This window comes from Rhinolophus sinicus, chromosome 14 (genome assembly GCF_057876585.1).
Source record: "Rhinolophus sinicus isolate RSI-liver-muscle chromosome 14, RSI-T2T, whole genome shotgun sequence".
Classification (NCBI taxonomy): domain Eukaryota; kingdom Metazoa; phylum Chordata; class Mammalia; order Chiroptera; family Rhinolophidae; genus Rhinolophus; species Rhinolophus sinicus.
In genome coordinates this window covers 10,070,049-10,091,512 of record NC_142514.1, presented here as the reverse complement: position 1 = coordinate 10,091,512, position 21,464 = coordinate 10,070,049, and the positions used below count along the sequence as shown (strand labels likewise).

The following is a 21,464-nucleotide window of genomic DNA, read 5'->3' as shown; positions in this document are numbered from 1 at the left end:
CCATCTTGTTTTCTGGTTCTGGATTGGCCCCATTCTCTCAGGCTTTTCCTTGTGGAAGAGGCGGCAGCCTGCACCTCTGGGCACATCTTATAGCTCAAGATGCAAAAGGAAAGCAAGCGCTAACCTACCTGTCACCATTCTGACCCCTACTCCCGGGGTCATTCCCGGGCCAGGAGGCTGTAGGGCTGGGGATGGTCCAGACAGGATCATGTGACCTCCCTGAAGGTGAAGGTGGGTGTGGAGGCAGTAGGTGCAGTGTGATCAGCAGACCCCACCCCCAGGAATTACAGGAAGTGGGGGTGCAACAGTCCCCCAGGGCTGGCAGAAGCCGGGAAGGGAAGCACCACAGAGATCCTGAGGCCCAGACAGGGAAAGGAGTTGGCCCCAGGCCACAGAGCCTGTGTCTGCAGCAGAGCCAGGGGGCCATCAGTCCTGCCAGGTCTCTCTGACTCCGAGTGTGGTAAAGGCGGCTGGCACGTCAGCTACCCTCAGGCTCCGGCACGAATTTGCTGCGAGGCCTTTGACAAGTGTACAAACTTCCTGCTTGTTTTCTTTTTTCTTTCTTTCTTTCTTTTTTTTTTTTTTTTAAATAAAATGGGGGTGATGGAGGTGTGGTGTGGGATTAGCTAGTACAAGAACTCACTCAACCAGACCGTTCTTGTCCCTAAATTATTACCTTGGTTTAAGTGAGGCGCTCAAAGGGCTATCTTTCCTTCTGAAACGTATAATTTATAAAGCAATTTTCTGCCAGGCGGAGGGGGTGGATCCAACTTCCACTAATGCCACACTCAACCTTGAGGAAGGAGGAAGTCTTTTTACCAGGGAACATCTGGCTTCAGGAATTCTTGATTGTAAAGAGCTGGGTGTGGCGGCCAGCTTCAGGCCGGGGAGTGGAAGCCCAGACTCTGCAGAGATGCTAAGAGCCCAGCTCCCACTCACTAGCTCAGGATCCTGGGAATCTGTGTAACCTCTCTATACCTCAGTCTCCCCATCCGTTAGATGAGAAAAACAATGCCTCCCTGAAGGCGTTGCTGGGGGATGACGTGGGCCAAAACACGTACAGCTGTGATTCTCAATGGGGCATGATTTTACCTCCCCAGGGGACATTTGGCAATGTCTGGAGAGATTTGCGGTTGTCATGACTGGGAGGGAGTTATAATGGCATCTAGTGAGTAGAGGTCACGGATGCCGCTGAACGTCCTACAGTGCACAGGACAGCCCCGTCCTCCCTCCTCACAGGGCCGTGTCCCGTCTATATTAGCTGTTATTAGACCTGACCTCTGGGTCGGATGTCCCTGAATTCTCAATTCTGTTTCTGGCACTTCCATAAGCTGCTGGGTGTGTGGACTTCAATTTCTCTCCTTGCGGTCCAGCTGCCCTGCCCTACCTGCTAGGGAGAGGAAGCATCTATGAGGAAAGAGGAAACCCCTAGGGTCACATTAAAGGATCCCACACTGTCCTCTAAGAGCCACGGGGCACTTGGTTCTCTCGCCAGTGCAAGCGTGTGCCCCTCAGTCTGTGGCCCATTGCTGACTCAACCCCTGGTGGGCCAGCGACCCTAAACGAGCCAATGAGGTTTCACCGTGAGACTGTGCTAGTGCTACAGGGAGAGGCCCTGTCCCAGGCAGGGGTTGCTAACTGGGAGATTGTGTGCCTGGTGGTCATTCTGCCAACAGCTGGGGACAACCTGTCTGGGAATGAAGCTGATATAGAGGAAAGCAGAGCCAAGAGATAAAGAAAAATGAAGATCCTGAAAATATCATTTGACGCTCTGAATCCAGCCTTGTCCAAAACCAGTCTTAGTCCTGGACTGTTCTTTACATAAGCCAATAAAGCCTTTCTATTTTTAAACCAGTTTTTGAGTTGGGTTTCTGTCACTTGTCACTGACTAATACAGATATATTCCACCTACCCTGTCCTAGAGTCTTTTTTTCCCCCGCGTTGGAAAAGATTCCCCAGCAGGATAGAGCACACCTGAACTCCATTTTGAGGGATGCGACCTGGTAAGGTAAGTCCTAGGCTGGAAGGTGGGGGTGAGGGTGGGGTCACCAACACTGCAGGGGAAGGGCGGTGTGGGGGGGTGTGCAGTGGGGAGGGGCGCGCCTAGGGGAGGCAGATGACCACGTTTGGGTCTCTGCTGGTGATTTTTAGCTTTATAGAGCTGGGCAAGCCCCTTAGCCTTTCCAACGCAGTTTCTCCATGTATGAAATGGATTAATAATCTCCCTTCTCAAAGAGGAGGTTGGGAAAATTAAACGAGAACACGCATAGAGAAAGGCCACCTCACCAATAAAGCGCTGCGCGGTAGGATTTATTGTTACAGTGTTAAAATTCACTCTTGGGAAGACATTCAGGGCCATGACCAGAGACTAAAGGCCAGGGACATCGTCTTCGCTCATGGACAACTCATTTCCTTTGCAGCCACAAAGCCCACCCCCTGATGTGGGAGGGCTCAGGAAATTCCTCTCACCAGCCAACCATTGGCAATAATGTTAGATTCAGAAGTTATCTCCCACGGAGTGTTCTTTTCTCACCACTCAACTGCCAGGAGGTTGTCGGGGCCTCGAAGAGCCGCACAGAGGTGATGGTGTCCGGAACATGCGGGCTGGGGAGAGCTGGACTTGGAGCAGTAGAGGGGTTTGGTGCCCCTGCGGGGAACACTGACATCACGTCTTGCCCAAATTATCCCATGCTGCCAGACCCAGCGCTGTTCAGTGACCACAAGATTTGGGGTCACTGTTCTGAGACCCCTCCGTGCTGGCTGAGCTGTGTCCCTGACTTCATTTGGTCACGTTCTCATGTGGCTTCTCCCTGCCTTCTGCAGCCTGGGGTCCCATGACTGCAATGCTGACAGACAGATTTCTGGGAGAAAACCTCTGCTCAGCCAAGGACAAAGCGGTCTTTCAGAGGCATCTGGGTCAGAAAGCTAAGTCTGCCAACCAAGAGGCTTCTGATAGCTCTGGACCCCAGCTTTTGGGAGGACCATGGCATGCCTCTGCTTGCTGTGGTTCTCCCCAACCTCTGGCATCAACCATCCCTTTTCAAGGAGCCAGCACCCTCAGGCTAGGCCAACACCACCTTTCAGAGAAGCACATTGTATTGTGCCCAGGTCCAGGTGCCATGTCACCCTTTTAAGGACCAAGACCATGACTCAGGCTGTTTGGACAGGACGTGGCAGGTCAGGGTTTTGGAGATGGCCACTCTGCCAGCTTGGTCAATCAGCTACCAGACTCTCTCTGCCAAGTCTTTCTGCACCCCCTGCTCTTGTCCACCCTTGAAGCAGTGCTGACATTTAGGATTTTTCCAGCCAGCAAAGCCCACCTGAACTGACTCCATGTGGAGGTTGTTAATTTATCAACCAATCCGTCCTCATGTTGAAAAACCAGCTCCAAATGCTCACCTATCTGCCAGGGACACAAGCGTCAGGGAGGAGAGAATGTGAGGTTAGGCATCGTTCGGGCCAACAAGTGTATTTGAGGTTGCCCACCTTGCCCTCAGCCTCCCGGCCTGATGCTGCAAAGTTTTGGGCCATGCCACCCCTCCCAGTGTCCCCCCAACTGTCTGCTTGCCCATCTTGTCCCCAACAGGATTGAATCGGGGAACAATGCGAGCTTCATTTCTGACAACTCAGGTGAATGCTGGTTTCAAATAATTAGATCCACCTGCAGGCACCCCCTGACACTCTTGCTCACCCTGCGGAAGTAACTGCTTCCTGAGAGGCAGATCCTGGGGTCCCGGGTCACCCAGCCTGGATGCTGGCTCGGGAATGGCCAATGGCACCAGGCTAGCAGGGGTTTTTCCTCCCTCTCTGGGCTGTAGGCGCTGCAGCTTCAGGTCCCTTGCGGCTGAATGTCATAGAGATACTGGGGTTTGGAACCTCAGCCAAGCCAATGTGGATGCCGGAGCCTCACTCCTCAGGCCCTGGAATCAGAGATGTGTCCCTAGGAGGCCAAACATTCAGACAAAACGGGGCCGTCCCCACCCCTAGGCGTTTGGTTCCTTGGGGTAAGAAAGGCTGTGCTTATGTAGACCACGGTCTCGGCACTGGGGGGAGGGGTGGATTCTCAAGCTCCTCCTGAGGGGAAGCGATGTGTTCGGTTGACATACATGTGCTTTGAGGCTGACACCTGCTGCGAGTCTCAGAAATTCAAACCTCTCCTTGACTCGGTACAAATGGCTTCGATGGAAGTCGAGTACGGTGGTTCCAACAAACTATTGGCTTTGGTAGCCGAAGTGTAAGTACAACCCCAGTGCATTCTGTCCTTCCCGAATGACCACTCAGCATGGAGGTCAATGAACTCAAGCCAGAACACTTGAATCGAACTGGTTTTTAAGGGCTGTGCACGTGGGATCTCTATCTATTTTTGGTCAAGCCCTGTTGGGGGCTCTAGAGAATCTCCACGTTAAACATTCTTTGTCCTTCTTTTGCTCCAAGCATAACAGAGTTGGAGAGAACAATGTCTGTGCTATGTTGTCGATAAGAAATTAGCCCCCACCCCACCCCCCACCCCATAACTTCCCAACTGTCTCCTGAGAGGTTACAAAGTGTGTTACAGACATTAGCAAGTGTTAATCCTCACAGTGTTCCTGCGAGGGAACCAGAAGTATTGTAGATGAAGACATTGAGGCACAGAGAGGTGAGGCCACTGGGAAGAAGCCACACAGCAAAACAGTGGCAGGGGCAAGAAAAGGGCGGGGGGTTCTCGCCACCATCTTAACGACTTGGCTTGGTGAGATTCATCTCAGTTAGGACATTGCTGAGCACACCTATGTTTCAGAGACCTCACAGCAGAGGTTTGTTGGGTTAACCGTGACAAGCGTTTTCCTGTCCCTAATCCCAAGTCCACTGCCACCGTTGGTACAGTTGTCACAGACCTAACTCAGTCATCTCTGTTCCTGTCATCACGCTATCCTTTATCCTGATGACAGAACATCTGCGTTTCCTGGGAATGTCACTGCTAACCCCACCTGGCATGGATCAATCACCTGCCCCTACCCCATGGAGCCTCTCCTGGGAGGAAGGGGCTCTGTAACACGTCCACCTCTACGTGACACATGGCTTTTAGGGTGGAGGAAATGACCTCCCCATTTTGCATTCTCCCAAGAGAGATTCAGGGACCCCCAACAGAGAACCCAAGTTCTCAGCCATGGTGACAGGGATGCTGGAGCCGAGATCTCCTTCCGTCTGACATTTCAGCAAGAGGCAGCACTTCTTGCCACCCTGCTGGCACAAAGGGTCCACGAGTCGGCTGGTCAGCTTCAGGCTTTGCCTGCCCTGAGCACTGTCTCTACTGGGCTCTGCGTGTCTGGTTGGAGTCCCACCTGCTCCCCTAGGAGGGTGTTTTGGGGACTCATGGACCTCTCTCCTCCTTGGCAGCTCAATTCAAGTCTCCAGAACCACTTGGACTGCTCAACGACTGACAGTCACTCTGAGGTGGAGCCTGGATTACAGAGGGGCTGTGACAAGTCCTCTGGACCAGTCTCCCTCCGTTGGGTAGAAAGTCCACGGCTGGCACCCCCTCGTTCCTTGTGCTCCCATCTGAAATTGCAGCAGTCTGCTGGGATTTTTTTCCAGCGGTAAAGGAACATCCTCAGCCAGAGGTCACTATGTACAGTGGAGATGGCACCTGGCTATTCTTCTTCCATGTGTCTCCATGTTGGGTCTGGCAGAGCATCGGTTCCTTACACGTTGGTGACCTCCAGGCCGTTGTAGCCTTCCAGACGGCACTGCTCTGGCCTGCCCTGGGCGTCATCGTCTCCACAATCTTCGTTTTGAAGAGAGCCGTAGTCATCATGGAAATCGGGGTCTTTGCTGCTAAAGCCCCTTCCTATTTTCCCCAGAGGCAGCTAAAGAGAGAAGAATGAGACAAAGGACAGGAAGAAGAGAGAAAGGAATCGAATGTTTTCCGGTCTAGGAAATAGTGGGTCTCCAATTGTAATTGCTGTGTGACCGTGAGGAACTTATCTAACTTCTCTGTGCTTTTCCTGTTAGCAATAATACCCCACTGCTCAGGGAGACTTTTGCGAGCTCAGAGGATTTATGTGAGTGAATGTTAGGAGAGAACTTTGTGTTCCCAACTGGAAGGAACCAGTTGGTTACTAAGGGTGTGGACAAATATAGTGTTTCTGATTATGCATACACTTCCCATCAGTGGGCGGAGACTTGAGAACAGGTATAACAGAGGAAAGGTGAGATTGTCTGAGCATGAGTATGAGGTCTCACTGCATTCCCTAGTCAAGGAGAAATATTCTAGCACCACCTGGTGTGGCAGAAACAGTGTGTGTTTCTGAGACTCACAAACTGGGGTTCAAATCCCTGCTCTGCTGCTTCCTAGCTGTGTGACTTTGGACAAATCACCTGCCCTCTCTGAGCCTCAGTTTTCCCAGCTACAAAATGGAAATGGTAATTCCTACCTCCCAGAGTTGTTGTAAAGAGTAGAAATCCCACCTGTAAAGCCCACAGCGAGGTGCAGACAGACCTAGCTCATGTCATACACAGGAGGCCCTCAATATTTATCCCTTATTTTGAACATCTCTCTATTACAGTAGTCACGATAGTGCTTTGTAATTATTTATTTACTTGACTGCCTTTTTACCCAGACCCGTGTTTCTCAACCTTGTTTTCCCATTATTCCTCCACCCCCAAAAGGAGCCTTTTAGACATTTTTCCCTAACCACACTCCTACCATGAAACTGTCATACCTACAGTATACTGTGCTTCTGTTTCTATACCGTATGTATATCTGTGCTTTACACATGAAAAGAGTAAGGTTTTTTGCCCCCGCCCTGGACCAACTTCCCCCCTCTGGGGATATCATCCTTAGTGAGAATGACGTTCTAGATGGGAGAGCACCAAGGGTGGTGATTTATTCATGCGTACACCCCCATGCTTAGGATGCTGCCCGGAGCACTGTTTGTACCCCCAAATTGTTTGCCGAAGGAATGGAAGAACTTTTGGGTTATCACTTCTGCCATCTGTGTCCACACACCTCCATTTAGGAATCTGTGTCCGTCTAAGCTGGGTGATCAGCCCCAAACTGAATGCATTCTCTTACACCAGAGGCTCGTCTGCAGCTGTTGGTCATGTCACTGGAGTTCAAAATCTAGGTCAGTGGTTCTCAGAATTTGGGGTGCATTGTAACCCTCTGGGCAGCTTGGCTGCATGAGGGTTCCCCCTCACCCCACATGCTCCTTGCTCCAGGAGGCACAGGTGGGTCCCAGAATCTGCTGTTAAGCAACCACCCAGGTGACTCTGATGCAGGCAGGTGACGCCTGTCCTTTGAGCTGCTGCTCTAAGCCTTGTGGTGGGGGGCTGGGGGCTTCAGCATCAGGCAGGCGGCTTCCAGGGCCTCTCTCCTAGCTGTACCTGTGACCTAGCCTAGCGGTCCCCCTCCACAGGCCCACACAGGAGATGGGGAAGGGCAAAGTGGACCTAGATGACAAAAAGACCTTTCCCGGGCTGCAGGACTCCCAGGTGAACGCATCGCGCGGCTTACCCGGCCAGTCTTGTACTTGACACCACCGCTGTCCTCCTTCCCCGCCCGGGTGACGCTGGAGGCCCTCCCAGGAGGTGTTCCAAAACGCTCTGCCTCCCGGATGCCTGTGGAGCTGGGGAGAGACCAATTTCAAGTAAGCAGGGAGGGCCCGGTCCACTACTACCACCCAGAGACATGCACACTCACTCGCACTGGTGGCAATGACCGGAACTGCTGTGATTTACTGAGTACCTCCTACGTGCCACCGTATGCTAAGCACTTCATAAATACAGTCCTCACAACATGCCTAGGGCCTGAGGCTGCCATCCCTGAACCACAGATGAGGAAAAGGGGGCACAGAGAGATGAAGCGATTTGCCCAGGATGACACAGCTGGACGTGGCAGAGCCACGATCGGAACCAGGTCTCTGAGACATCTAATTCTCTCTCTGAATCCTCCAGTGTACTGCAAACCTTTCCGGGAAAGGGAAGATGATGGGTGAATCCTCACATTTTAGAGAATTAGGTATGACTTGAGAAGCATCAGGAAACCACCCCCCCCATTTGAAATCTGTGTTCCCCACTGAATTACTGCCTGAAGTTACCCCCATCACTCCCTTTTTTGTGTAAAAGCAACGAGCCTCCGTTAGAATAGGATTTGGCTAACAATAGCCTGTGGGCAAAATCCAGCCAGCTGACTGGTTTTGTAAATAAAGTTTTATTGAACCCAGCCACGCCCATTTGTTTGTGTATTGTTTAAGGCGGCTCTCTTGCTATAATGAGAGAGTAGTATACTTTTGACACTGACCATATGGCTCCCAAGTGCTAACATGTTTAATATCTGGCTTTTTATACAAGAAGTTTGCCAATGCCCATGTTAGAATATCAGTGCCGTAGCGTACGTATGGAGTAGAGAATTGGGGCAAAAATCCTGGTACAGGCCCAGGAGTTCTGAACTTAGTCCTACTCCCTCCCCACGCTCTTTCTCTTTTAGATTTTGGGCAAACCACTGTCTCCTTTGGTTTCTCTGCCTGCAGGGCTGGCCCCAGCTCTGGCAGAGAGCCTTCTGCATCCCTTCCGTCAACGTCATCAAACCCAAGGTGCTTAAGTCTTTCTAGGGGTTTTAGTGGGATTGAAATCCTGGCTCTACTATTCACTGGCTGTGTAACCTTGAGCAAGTCACTCCATTTCTTGAAATCTTGGTTTCTCTACCTGCAAAATGGGGATCATAACAGAGTCAACCTCACAAAGTTATTGTGTGGGTTAGTTAAAAAGTGCTCGGGAGCTTAGCTGGCAGCCAATAAATGGCTATAATAATAATTCATATTAACATTTACGACATATGATGAAGGAATTTGTTCTGGCTGACAGGTGGCCAGGAGCTGGCTTTGCAGTCGGCTCCCAGCCACCATGCAGGTGACCTCATTAAGAGATATGAACCTTCTAACATCTTTTAATCTGTCTCAGAGAAGCTCTGCTTCTTCTGGGGCAAATTTTGCTGAGAAAATTCACGGCAGGAGAGAGGTGGCCTGCAGGAATCTGACTGGCCAAGTGGATGGCAAATCAAGCTAACTTCTCAGATCCATGGGTGCCAGGGGTTTCCACGTGACACGGAGGCTCGTGTTCTGCAGGTCAGGAAATAAGGTCTTCATTCACAACTGCCCTCTCTCTTCCGCACAAAGATGAAATTCCTTGGGTCTCGTGGGAAGCAGTTCTCATTGCAGAAGCCATGACAATTGAAACCCTCACAGGAGTTTGCTGTGCACGAAATCCCTCTGACTCATGGACACTAGCAGTCGAATGAACTTGGGGGAGCCCCAGGGCCCTTCTCTTATTTTCATCAAAGAAAAGATGGAAGTCCTGAGAGGGTGGGTGCCTCATCCAAGGATACACAAGAGACAGAGAGGCAGGAATGGAACTTGAACTTGGGTCTCTAGGATCAAGTTCTAGACCATGCTTTTCCCACCCGGGGGGACCGTGTAGGGCTGTGGGCTCCACGTCTGTGGCCTGGCTCAACCCCTTAGTGGATGTGTCACCGGGGCTGTGTGCTCTGTAAGGGGGTTAAGAACACTTTTCTCCTAATGTCATTGTGAGAATTACATGACATGATACGTACAAAGGGGCAAGAAGGAGACGGCACACCATGAATAATTGCTATATCTTACTGTGACCAACAGAGGTGGGGAGGGGTACAGACCTAGTTTGAATCCCCCCTGCTCAGCCATCCCTGAGCTGTGCCCTCGTGCCAGCTCATTATCTTGCTGGGCCTCAGTTTCCTGAGAAGGAGCAGTGAGTATCCCTGTTTCAGGTTGAGGGAACCATGGGCAAGGTTCCTGCTAAAAATCAGACAGATGGTGGTGGAAGAGCCAGAATTCAGCCCCCAAGTCCCAGCCATGACCCCTCACTGCCCAGGACCACAATTCCAGGCACCAAACTGCCCCAGTGCCTGCCCTCTGAGCTCACAGTTCAGTGATTATTTGGGGTGGGGTAGACAGAATATTATAAAGCATCACCCTCTTGTGGATGCCTGAAAATCTCAGTGTGCCCCTTCCCCATCCCCAGCTCCGGTGACCTGCCGTGTGGCCCAAGAATATTCCCCACTGCTTGGATCTCTCAGACCCAGGCTTGGGAAGCCCGCCAGCCAAGGAGGTGGGAGAGGTGACAAGACCTCTTATTCTGTGTGTGTTTGAGGCCATACCAGGATTGCTTTTCTCCACTGAAAAGCTAACGAGAGAGCTGGAACAAATTGACAGAAAGGGGTAACCACCTCAAGAGGAAATTGCTTCACCAAGATACTTCAGTCTTTGTGTGAAGTCAGGGGCGTGAACTCTCAGTGATGGTGGGGTATCTGTGTCGGGCACACGGCATGCAATCTGACTCACTGAGTTTTTGTGACAAAGCTGTGAGGTAGGGCTGAGTCATATTTCCGTATTACAGATAAGGAAACTGAGGTTCGGAGAGGTGAAATCACTTGCTCGTGTTCAACACAGCTGGAAAGCAGAGGAGCCAAGATTTGAACCCACATTCTATTCATTTTCCTGGGGAGGGCAAAAGGGAGGCACTGGTGGTGGGTTTGGAGTAATAATAATCACTAATATTTCTGTTACTGGGTGCCTGGGTTCCTTTGCCAATTGCTTTACGCATTATTTCACCTCATCTTTTAATCAGCCCCTTGGTTGGTAGATACTGATAAATTCCCATTGTGCAGATGAGGAAAGTGTAGCTCAGAGAGGTTAAGTAATGTATCTAAAGTCACACAGCCAGGAATTGGTGCTGCTGGGATTTGAACCCAGGTTGCCTGGCTGTATACTGTGCCACGAGGAATTCTGCCTGGGACATACGTTTTTGCTTTTATGTCTGCTAAGCCAGTTCTTGTCTGGATGAGGAGCCAGAACCTTTTTTAGATGAGCAGAGCCCCTCAGAGACCCATGAAAAAGGGGAAACGGGCAGCCTCAAGCTGAAGCAGGACCTGATGGTTCAGGGGGCAAGGCTGGTCCCTCAAGGAACGGCTGTGGTTCTGAAGATTGCAGGCCGGCCCTGTTTCTGTTCCCTGGGGAGGCTGGCTCATCTTCTCTCGTGCTCACTCTGCTCATCAGCCCTCTTCCAGGATGGGTGGACTGAAGAAACAAATCAATTAGGAAGCATGTCTGTCACTCCTGGGCTGCCCTGGGGGTCTCAGGGAAAGGGCTGTTCCCACCAGGACTAGGCCATGTTTAGAAGGAGGAGAGAGAGGTCTTGCCCCCATTGCAGTTGGGCCTGGGAATTTACACCCTAGCATGGTGGCTCAAAAGTCCCCTCGGAGGGACCCAGGGTGACCAGGCCATGGCTTTGCATCAGTTCCTCCATTATTTGACCACTCTTCCTGCCCTTTCAGGAAGCAGCAACGTGTGGTGGTTTGAATCCCAGCTCCGTAGTTTACCAGCTTATGACCCCAGGCAAGATATGTACCTTTGCCGTACCTCAGTTTCCTCATCTGTAAAATGGGATCACAGCACTGCCTGTAGGGGTGGCTATGAAGTGCTAGCCCTGAGCCGGGTCCATGGCAGAGCTCAGAAAACGGTTGTGGTAGTTTGATGACCCCACCTTATAGCTGCCTCTGGAGGATGGAAGAGAAGGAGACGCTGGCTGACTCTTCCATTCTGGGAAACAAAATGGGGCACTTTGGGGCTGAGGGTCATGAGGTCACAGGAAGGGGAGGAGTATTAATAAGCGCGATGCAGAGTTTGTCGGATGCTTCTGAGGTCTAAAGGGAACCCTTCTCAGGCCTCATATTCAAACAGAATCTAAATGAATGAAGGTGGAGACTGCTCTGTCCCTTGGCTCCGTGTTAGGGACGGGTATATTGTCTGCCAGGCAAATGCTGGCGATGGTCATGCATTGTCATCAAGACTTTTCTTTTGGCTCCTCTGATGCCCCAGGGAATGCCTTTGGAACACCACTGCCACTCCCTGCATTCTTTTTGTCCACTGGTTTATTTCGCTGGGTCCTTAATGCGCAGTCCTGTGATTGACACAGAGTTGGTGCTGGACGGGGTTTACAGGGAGAAGCAGGAAGTCAGTGCCTATCAAAGCAGGTACTGTGAGACAGTATCCATTGTCAGAAGCCAATGAGTCAGAAGCCTGGGTCCCTTTGGTCATGTGCATTGTCATGGTGATGGGAGGAGCCTGGAGAAGGTGATGTCATACTGACATTTATAAATTTGTGGTGAATATGCCTCTTCCAGAGTCAGGCTGGCTGCTGATATCCCCTGGCTCCCTGGTCACGGGCCAGAATACATGGTGACTCTAATCTCCCAAGATTCTCTGAGCTGACCACACCCCTCATTAAGTGACCACAAGGCCTTAGGGATCACATCTACTGGGGAGTGGAACCAGGCACTCATCAGTCCTCCTTGAAACTTCCTGGCAGGGTAGAAGGTCATTGGAGTTCTTGCTGGGAGATGCCAGCACTTCCGTGGACTGCTGTCTAGTCATAGCCCCTTTCTGAAGCCTCAATTTTCTTATCCATAAAATGGGGCAATGATCCCTTCTCACTGAGCTTCCCTCATGTGGACGAGGACCAAATGACATAAGGGATGTGACCACAATGTTTTGGCGATGACGTATGAAATCAATAGAAAGGGTTGCCGTTACTATCATCACCATGGTCGCCCGGCCTGGGACTCCATGTGGGATAGAGCCCTGGGTTATCGCCTGATCGCTAATAGTTAGGGATGCTTCTCAGGCCGCATCTTTTCACCCAATCAGAACATTCTGAAAGGACTCACTCCCAAGGTCCAGCACCGGCCCCTCCCCCCACCCCCACCTCTAGAAAGCTGAAGTCAGCAACAGAGAAGGAGACGGACAGAGAGGCCAGCAGATGGAGAGCTTCACTGCTTGGGCCACTGCAGAGCTGTCCTGGGGCAAAGCCCCAGGTCTAGGTTAACACACACCCATCAGACCCTCCCAAGCACCTCACCACATGCCTGGGGATCCCCATCTCCCCTGGTTTTTGGCTTAGCTGGGGCCTCTCACACCTGAAAGTCCTTAGAAACTCATGGAGTTCTGTCTTCTTCCACCTGACTAATCTGTTCCCCTGGCCCATGGCAGGGTCTCGGCAAAGGGTTCCTGAATTCCACGTGGAAGACCTTGACTTGTGATGAATGGACAGACATGTGCAGAAAAACAGCACTATGGGAAGAGGTGATGACAGGATTGGGGCCCAGGGCTGGCTGGTCTCAGGTCCCCGGGTGACCAGCTTCAGATTCCTCTCACGTAAAACGAGGAGGCGGACCAAGTCCATTTCCCTCGTCCTTGTCTTGGTATCAGGAGGGTGACTTCATCTAATTCTTGAAGGAGTCCCTGACCTCCCAACAACATAAGAACCCCACCCATGTTTGCCCCACCAGAACCTTCCCCAGTGCTCACACACTAATCCTAGACAGCCCTTAGCACACCAGCCACCTCATGGGCGGTCGAGGGTTTAATTAGACACACAAATGCCTGCTAATGTTTAGCTAGTGCTGCCTCTCCAGGGCTCAGAGTATTGTAAGTCTGTCACAAATCACTGGTTCCAGAAGGAAGGTCAGGGAGGATGGAAAAGTCGGAGCAGAAAAGCCTTTCCCTGTCCCTGTTGATTCATGGCTTGTGGTAGAGGGCTCTTGTCAAAATTTGGTTTCTATAAGAACCACCTCAAAATGCTAAAAATGTAGATTCCTGGTCTCTGCCAGCAGATACTGGTCCTGTAGGTCTGAGTTGGGGCAAGAGGATCTTCCTCTTATGAGTTTCAATGATTCTGCTTTGGAATCTGTGGACCTCACTTTGAGAAACACTCGGGTATCAGCCTACCAATGGGGAAGGGCAGCCCAGGGTACCTGGACCCTGCTACAGATGCATGACTTTCCTCCCAAGCCTCAGTTTCTCCACATGCATAACATGAGGTGTTGCCCAGCTGTTTCCAGAAGCTTCATGCGGTTTAGGGGTGCAGCACTCAGACCTGACTCAGAGAGCTTTAGTTTCAAATCTGGGCTCTATCAACAGAATGGATAAACCTTTGGCTAGATTGACCAAGAAACCAAGAGTGAAGACTCAAATGACTAAAACTAGAAATGAATGAGGGGACATTGCTACCAACTTTACAGAAATAAGAGAGATTATAAGGGAATGATTATATGATCAATTGTATGCCAACAAATTAGCTAACCTAGATGAACTGGACAAATTCCTAGAAAGAGATAAAGTACCGAAACTGACTCAAGAAGAAATAGAAAATCTGACTAGACCTATAATGAATAAAGAGCTTGAATTAGTAGTAGTAGTAGTAGTAATAATAATAATAATAATAATAATAATAATATAACTTCCCCCACAAAAAAGCCCAGGACCAGATAGTTTCACTGATGAATTCTACCAAATGTTTAAAGAATAATGAACACAATCCTTCACAAACCCTTCCAAAAAACAGAAGAGGAGGGAACACTTCCCAACTCACTCTACGAGGCCAGTATTACTCTGATACCAAACCAGACAAAAACATCACAAGAAAACTACAGACCAATATCCCTTAGAAATATAGTTGCAAATACCCTCAATAAAATACTAGCAAATCTAATTCAGCAACATATAAAAAGATTGTACACCACGTGTAGGTGGAATGCTAGGAATGCAAGGTTGGTTTGACATGCAAATCAATCAACGTAACAGAGCATAACAGAAAAAAGGACTAATCTGGGCTTTGCCACTTATTAGCTGTGTAATCTTGGGCAAGTACCTTGTCCTCTCTGAACAAGATTCTCCATCTATAAAAGAGGGTTACTGATTTCTTGGCATTGTCATGAGGATCAAATTGCTGCACATAGCAAGTGCTCAATAAAGGGTTATCTAATCCAAACTGCAATCATGTTAAGAGGAGAATCCACTGGGAGGGGCCTAGTTTATTCATGCAGGTGTTTATTCTCTGGTCACTTTTCAGATGAGGAGACTGGGGAAGGTGGGCTGACATGGTCTGTTCACCTGGACCGTAAACACCATTAATATGCCCGTCCCTGTCTCCAAACCTTTGTCCCTATAGTTATCCCTGCCTGGAATGGCCACCTCAACCTCTTAGGTCAGTGCAAATCCTCCCCCGCTCAAATGCCATTCTCACATGGCCTTTCCTTACACACTTGCTGTTCACTCTCCCTGCTCTTAATGCCTAGGGTATTGGGGACTTAACCACTATATTCCTGTCTGCGTCTCTACTTCTTTCTCGCAAATGAAGTAGAAATTTGGGAAAGCACTTTGCTCCTCTGAGTCTTAGTTTTCTGATCTGCAGAAGGAGACTGCCTTGTTGCCAGGGACGAGTGGGATCCACTAAGTGAGGGGCCAGGATGGGAAGTCAGGACCATCTGCTTCCAAAGCCTGTGAGTTGTAGCCAGCAGCCCACACTCACTTGGCTGGGTGGAAGATGGCGCTCATCTCCTCTGCCAGGTGTCTCCGGAGGATGTGCTTTCCGCTGGGGATGCCCAGGGCGGTGGCCATGGCCTCAGCATTGAACGTGGGTTCCAGCACCAGCACGGCGCCATGGACGCCGCTGTTGGTCAGGTTGTCTGCATACTCCTGAGGGCAAGGCACGAGGCTGGTTAGGCTGAGGGGTCACCTTGTTGGTGGAAAGGGCCGCCCTACTGGCCTAAGGGCCAGCCCTGTTAGCCTGAGGGGACAAACTTGTTAGCCTGAGGAGGCTGCCCTATTGACCTGAGGGGGCAGACCTGCTGGTCTGACGGGGCCCCAGCCCAAGTGGGGATATACCCCCAACAGCAAGGGCTGGATCCCGTGGGGACCAGTTAACGTAATACTGGGGGGCAACCCCACCCTTACTCTTTTAGGGCCATGAGGGCAGTGACCAAGACTATTTTGTCACTGACCTATCCCCAGACCTTGGCAGACAGCCCATAGATACTTGTTGAATGAGAAGATAGACTTGGTTTCAACCGCACACTTACTTCAGAGAATGAGGATGTCTCAGCATCCCTCACCACCACTCTGAGAAAAGCATCATTTTGGGGAGTCCTCTGAGGGGAAGGAGGTGAGTAGTTCCCTCCTCTTGAGTGACAGGAGGCAGGTTATTCTTGCCAGCCTGGGCATCAATGCCCCAGCTCACACAAAAATGGGTATGGGTTTGCACACACATGTGCATGGGATTTGCAGGCTGCCCGAGAGTCACCCCCACACGCACCATCACCCCTCACCTTCAGGTCAATATCTCGAACCCACTTGAGCACGCGCTGGTTGGTCCAGACCACGGGGTCTGTGTTCTGTGTCTCACATCGGGCCCGGCGCTCCTGGAGGGCCTGGTGGGAAGGGAGAGGGTGATTCAGCTGGGGGACGAGGCAGCTCTCCGAAGTGACCTGGGGGCGGGGACCTGTGTGCTGGTGTGAGGGGGAGTCTGCTGGGCCAGCCACGGCTGCTCTAGACACATTGACTGGGCAATCCGTGGCTCAGCCTTTCATTTTGGGAAACAGGGAGAAACCCCCTCCTGGGGGTGAAGGGAGCCTGGAGGCAGAGATGCCGTGTCAGGTAGAGCGGGGCTGGGTGAAACTCACAGCAGCTGCCTCGCTGGTATATCTCAGCCCTTCTCTCCCATGGCATGGAGTGGGTATTTGATACGTATTTGCTGAGGGACACCCAACAACGAGGCCCGTCCACGTGGGGCTAAGTCTCCTTGGGGTCCACGCACCTCTGGGGGCAGTGAGTGTCACCCTGGTACAAACCCTCATCCATGGCAACCAGCACAGGGGTCAGCCTGGCACCGCTTCACAAGCCTCCTTGGGGGACTCGCTCAAGGACGAAGGGCTCCTGTGTGCACAGACCCTTCTCCAGGCCCCCCGACCTGCCCCAACCTGCCCTGCCTGTGTCCATACTGTACTGTCATGATCTTCCTGCACATCTCCCTCCTTCCCCAGGCTGGGGCTCCCAGGGGCCAGGGCCTGTGTCCTCATCTCTTCCTGTGCCCAGGGCCCTGGAGCAGGTGCTTGAGAAGGCCACGAAGGGTTGGGCAGCTTCCCCTTCTGTCCCCTCCTCCTGGCCCTGTGCTTTGACAGACACGCTCTGAGAAAAGCAAACCATCTGGACTCAGCCCCTCAGGGCCCAGCAGCTCAGGGCGGTTTCCTTGGGGAACAGTTGGGGAGATGTGCCAGAAGGCTCCAGGGGAGCTAAAGCAGCCGCCCTGTGCTCTCTGGCTTAGCAGAGCTCAGAATCAAGGGGTCACTCACAGTCCAAACTGTAACATGCCCCACTGTCCCCAGTTTGCTTGGCATCCCGATTACTCCCCCACCTCAAACCCAACACTGGAACCACACAAGGCTCTCAGTGCTTCTGCTGCCACAGACCTGTCCTCTGAGCCTTTGCCTGTGCTGTTCCCTCTGCTGGGTGCATTCCCCCTCATACCTTCTTCTGATCGATCCCTGAAATTCCTTCTTCAGGGCTCAGTTTAGCTCTCACCATCTCTAGGAAGCCCTCCCTGATCCCCCTAGAAGCCTTTCCTCTGGGTTTTCATAAAACCTTAGGCTTCCTTCATTCAGATACTTTTCCATGGTTTTGTGGCCATCAGCTTCTTTGTGATTCTTCCCGATAAGCAATGAGTTCTTGGAGAATGAGGGTTCCCCATTTTCCCTGAATTGAGTACAGGGTGTGGCCCATGCACAATAAGCAGTTGTTGGAAGGAAGGAGGGAAAGAGGAAGGAATGGATGCATGGATGGATAAATGAGTGTATGGATGCATGGATGGAAGGATGCATGGTTAGACTGATGGATGAACAGATGGGCAGATGGTTGGATGGAGAGACAGTAGATGCCAGAGGGGAAAGCAGGGCTGTGGAAGAGGCCCCCTAACCCCGGTTCTCACCTCCCTGCTGAAGTTTACTTGGTACAGTAGCTCGATCCCCAGCAGGATGCTGACCTGGTGGAACTTCTTGGACACGTTCAGGTGTTTTTCCAGGTCCCGCTTCATCAGGGAGTTCAGCATCCGCCCATCGACCAGGTGGTTTTGGAAGGCCTGGGAGTACTGGGCCAGGCCGATGTCATTCAGCCAGGCTTTGGCCACCCAGTGATGGTCCAGGTCAGCAGCTTTGGAAAGGCTGGTGAGGAGAGACGACCAGAGGGAGCAAAAGGTGTGGAAAGGGAGAAGAAATAGGGGGACAGGCAGAAATGGGGCAGAGATGAAGAGAAAAATGGAGAACAACAGGGCAGGGGGTGGCAAGAAGGCCACAGAGATAGGAACATGGATGGAGTAGAGAAATAGAGAGGAAGAAAGAGACAGAGGAGAGATGGGCAGAGAGGTGGATAGTGGGGTTGGGGGGAGACCACATTCAGACACACTGAGAGTAAAAAGGGACAATGACAGAGCAGCAGGGACATATGCAGCAGGAAACAGCACCTCTAGGGAGCCCCTGCACCCCTTAGCCTACCCCAGGGCCTCTACAGAACCCCTGAGGCCCATAAAGCTTTGGCTTGGCCCATCTCTCCTTGGACGTTGCCCAGAGTACACAGTCACACGTCATGGAATCAGAATTAAAATCCACATTTTGTTTATTCCAAGTCATCTCTCTTTACTGCCTATCTCATATTTCTCTGTATCCCACACAGAACTTATCCTGGGGCCACACACATAGTAGGTGCACAATGAGTATTTCTCAAACGGATGGAAGAGTGGATGCACCTGGCAAGGTTGGTCCCATCAACTGTCATTCCCGTGCTTGCCACATGGTGGCAGCCTCGTAGAAGGAATGAGGACAGCGCCTCCCACCTGCGGGGACTTGGAGAAATAACCAGAGGTGCTGCCAGGTAGGGGAGCGACATTGTCTGAGTATGAACCAAGGGGCACCAGAGACATCACAATATGAAAGGGAAATGATGGACTTACAGAGTGAGGCCACCCTCCTTCCCAGGTGTGGGATCAGGGCCAGCGTCCTTCCCTTCTCCCCACATAGAAGGACCATCTCCTTACCCCTTCCCAGCTGGGGCTGTGGAAACTGTGAGAAGGGTGCGAGGCTGGTCCCTGGGCACCCATCTCTGGAGAGAGGATGGAGACCTGGCTGGGATTCTTGGCTCCACCTGACTCAGCTTGCTCCTTTTTACTCTCCACTGCTGCCCCCCTGGTGCCGTTGCCTCTCCTCTGGACTTTGCCCTCTGTCTCCCTGCATCTGTGCCATTTCCAGTCTTTTCTCCAGGACAGCTAGGAGATCATGCCACCCTCCTGCTGGTGGTTCTAGATGGTTCTTCCCTGTCCTTTCTTCATTCCAAGAATATGTATTGAGCAGGTACTGAGCGCCAAGCTTGGGGTAGATGCTGCCATATAATGAACACACCTTCCCTCGTATCCCTCACTTTCTTTCTCCACCTTCACGCTGTCTTTGGGTGACATCCATTTCCAGGGCTCTGGATTATATCTGTAAATGAAGACTCCCAAATTCACATCTCTCCTCTCCCCTCTTCTGAGTCCCAGAGTCTAACTGCGCTCTTGACATCTCCCGGCTGTCAACGACGTCTCACATTTAATGGGCTCCACATGAAAGGCCCCATCCCCTCCCCCAGCACCCCCTCACCCCACCATCCAGTTCCCGTCCTCACTTGCCCTGCCTCTTCCCTCCCATACCCTGTCCATCTATCAGTTAGTGTGTCTGTCCTCTCCTTTTCTGGGTTCAAGACACGACGACCTCTGGCATAGATTTCTGCAACTGTCTCCTGACTGCCTCACCACCCCCCCTCACCTGGCCCCGCCTCCACTGCCCATTCTAATGCACTTTCCCCATGGCTGCAAGACGGCCTTTTAAAAACATCAGTTAGGTCTCTTGTCACTTCTCTGCTTAAACCCTCCCATGGGGGAAACTTAAATACATATGACTAAGTGAGAGAAGCCCATCTGAAAAGGCTACATACTGTGTGATTCCAACGATATGACACTCTGGAAAGGCCAAATATGGAGACTGTAAAAAGATCAGCGGTTGCCAGGGACTGGGGGGAAGGAGGGAGGAATAGACAGAGCACAGAGGACTTCTAGGGCAGTGAAACGTCTCAGTATGATTCTGCAATGGTGGACACGTGGCACGACACATCTGTCCAAACCTAAAGAACACATAACACCCAGAGTGAACCCTAACGTGAACTGTGGATTTGGGTGATGATGATGTGTCAGGGTAGGTTGAATTGTAACAAATGTTCCATCTGGTGGGGGACGGGATAAGGGGGAAACTGTGCCCGCGTGAGGGCTGGGAGTACGTGGGAAATTTCTGTACCTTCCCTCAATTTGCTATGAAACTAAAGCGGTTCTAAAAAATAAAGTCTTTAAAAAATGAGGGAGAAACAAAAGACTTTTTTAACAAGGAAAATTGAGAGAATTTATCATCAGAGGAATGAACTACAAGAACTATTAAAGGAATTTCTTCAAGAGGAGAGAAAACAACCATATGAAAATTTAGACTACACAAAAGAATAAAGATAACTTTAAAACTCAACCACGGAAAGACAAACAACCTGATTCAGAAATGGGCAAAGGATTTGAATAGACATTTCTCCAAAGAGGATAGAAGAATGGCCAATAAGCATATGAAAAGCTGCTCCACATCGGTAATCATTAGGGAAATGCAAATCAAAACTACAATGAAATACCACTTCATGCCCATTTTAATGGCTACTATCAAAAAAACTAGGAAACAACAAGTGTTGGTGAGGATATGGAGAAAGTGGAACCCATGTGCACTGTTTGTGGGGATGTAAAATGGCGCAGCCCCTGTGGAAAACAGTATGGAGGTTCCTCAAAAAATTAAAAATAGAGTGACCACATGATCCAGCAATTCCATTTCTGGTTATATGACCAAAAGAATTGAACGTAGCGTCTTGAAGAGATATTTGTATACACAGGTTCATCGCAGCATCTTCACAACAGCCAAAAGGTGGAAGCAACCTAAGTGTCCATCAGTGGATGAATGGATAAGCAAAATGTTGTCTATACAAACAATGGAATATTACTCAGCCTTTAAAAGAAAGGAAATTCTGCAATATGCTACAACATGGATGAATCTTGAAGACAATGTATAATGGAGCATTTCATATATGAAAACAATAGGACAAAGGCAGGAGAAGCAACCGTCTAATACTAAACACAAAGTTGTATAATATTTTAAAGATAGACAGTGGTAAGCTAAATATGTATATTGTAACCCTAGAGCAACAATGACAAAATAAAGAAGTATAGTTCATAACCAGTAGTGGGAACATTTAACTAAGAAAAATTAAGCCAGTAAAAGAGGGAAGAAAACCCAAAGAGTAGATTAAAAAATAAAATAAAACGAGCAAACTGTCTCATGGCTTCCCTTTGCAGGATAAAATCGGAAGTCCTTGGAGGGGCCTAACAAGGTCCACTCTCCCCCTCTCATACTGGGCTCAGGCTCGGGGCACTTCCGGGAGGCACTGAGCTCTGCCCCTCCGGCTGTGGGGCTCCCCCCACCCCACCTCTCCCTGCACCTGTTTCCTCCCAGC

The 21,464-nt window shown here is 50.7% G+C and overlaps 1 protein-coding gene across 7 annotated transcripts in view; it reads right to left on the bottom strand.

Moving 5' to 3' along the window:
• Window positions 1-21,464, bottom strand: part of KAZN (kazrin, periplakin interacting protein) — a 1,016,124-nt gene that overhangs the window by 3,644 nt on the left and 991,016 nt on the right. For 5 of the 7 annotated variants that reach the window (XM_088790136.1, XM_088790130.1, XM_088790134.1 and 2 more), the window contains 5 exons: window positions 17,833-18,064; window positions 16,178-16,279; window positions 15,382-15,548; window positions 7,496-7,607; window positions 2,290-5,846 (listed from right to left, as the gene is read on the bottom strand). In XM_088790136.1, coding sequence (XP_088646262.1) covers window positions 5,682-5,846; window positions 7,496-7,607; window positions 15,382-15,548; window positions 16,178-16,279; window positions 17,833-18,064 — 778 coding nt within the window. In that variant the 3' untranslated portion in view covers window positions 2,290-5,681. Of the gene's footprint in view, window positions 1-2,289; window positions 5,847-7,495; window positions 7,608-15,381; window positions 15,549-16,177; window positions 16,280-17,832; window positions 18,065-21,464 lie in introns of those variants that run through there. The other 2 variants (XM_088790132.1, XM_088790131.1) reach the window with 2 other exon arrangements.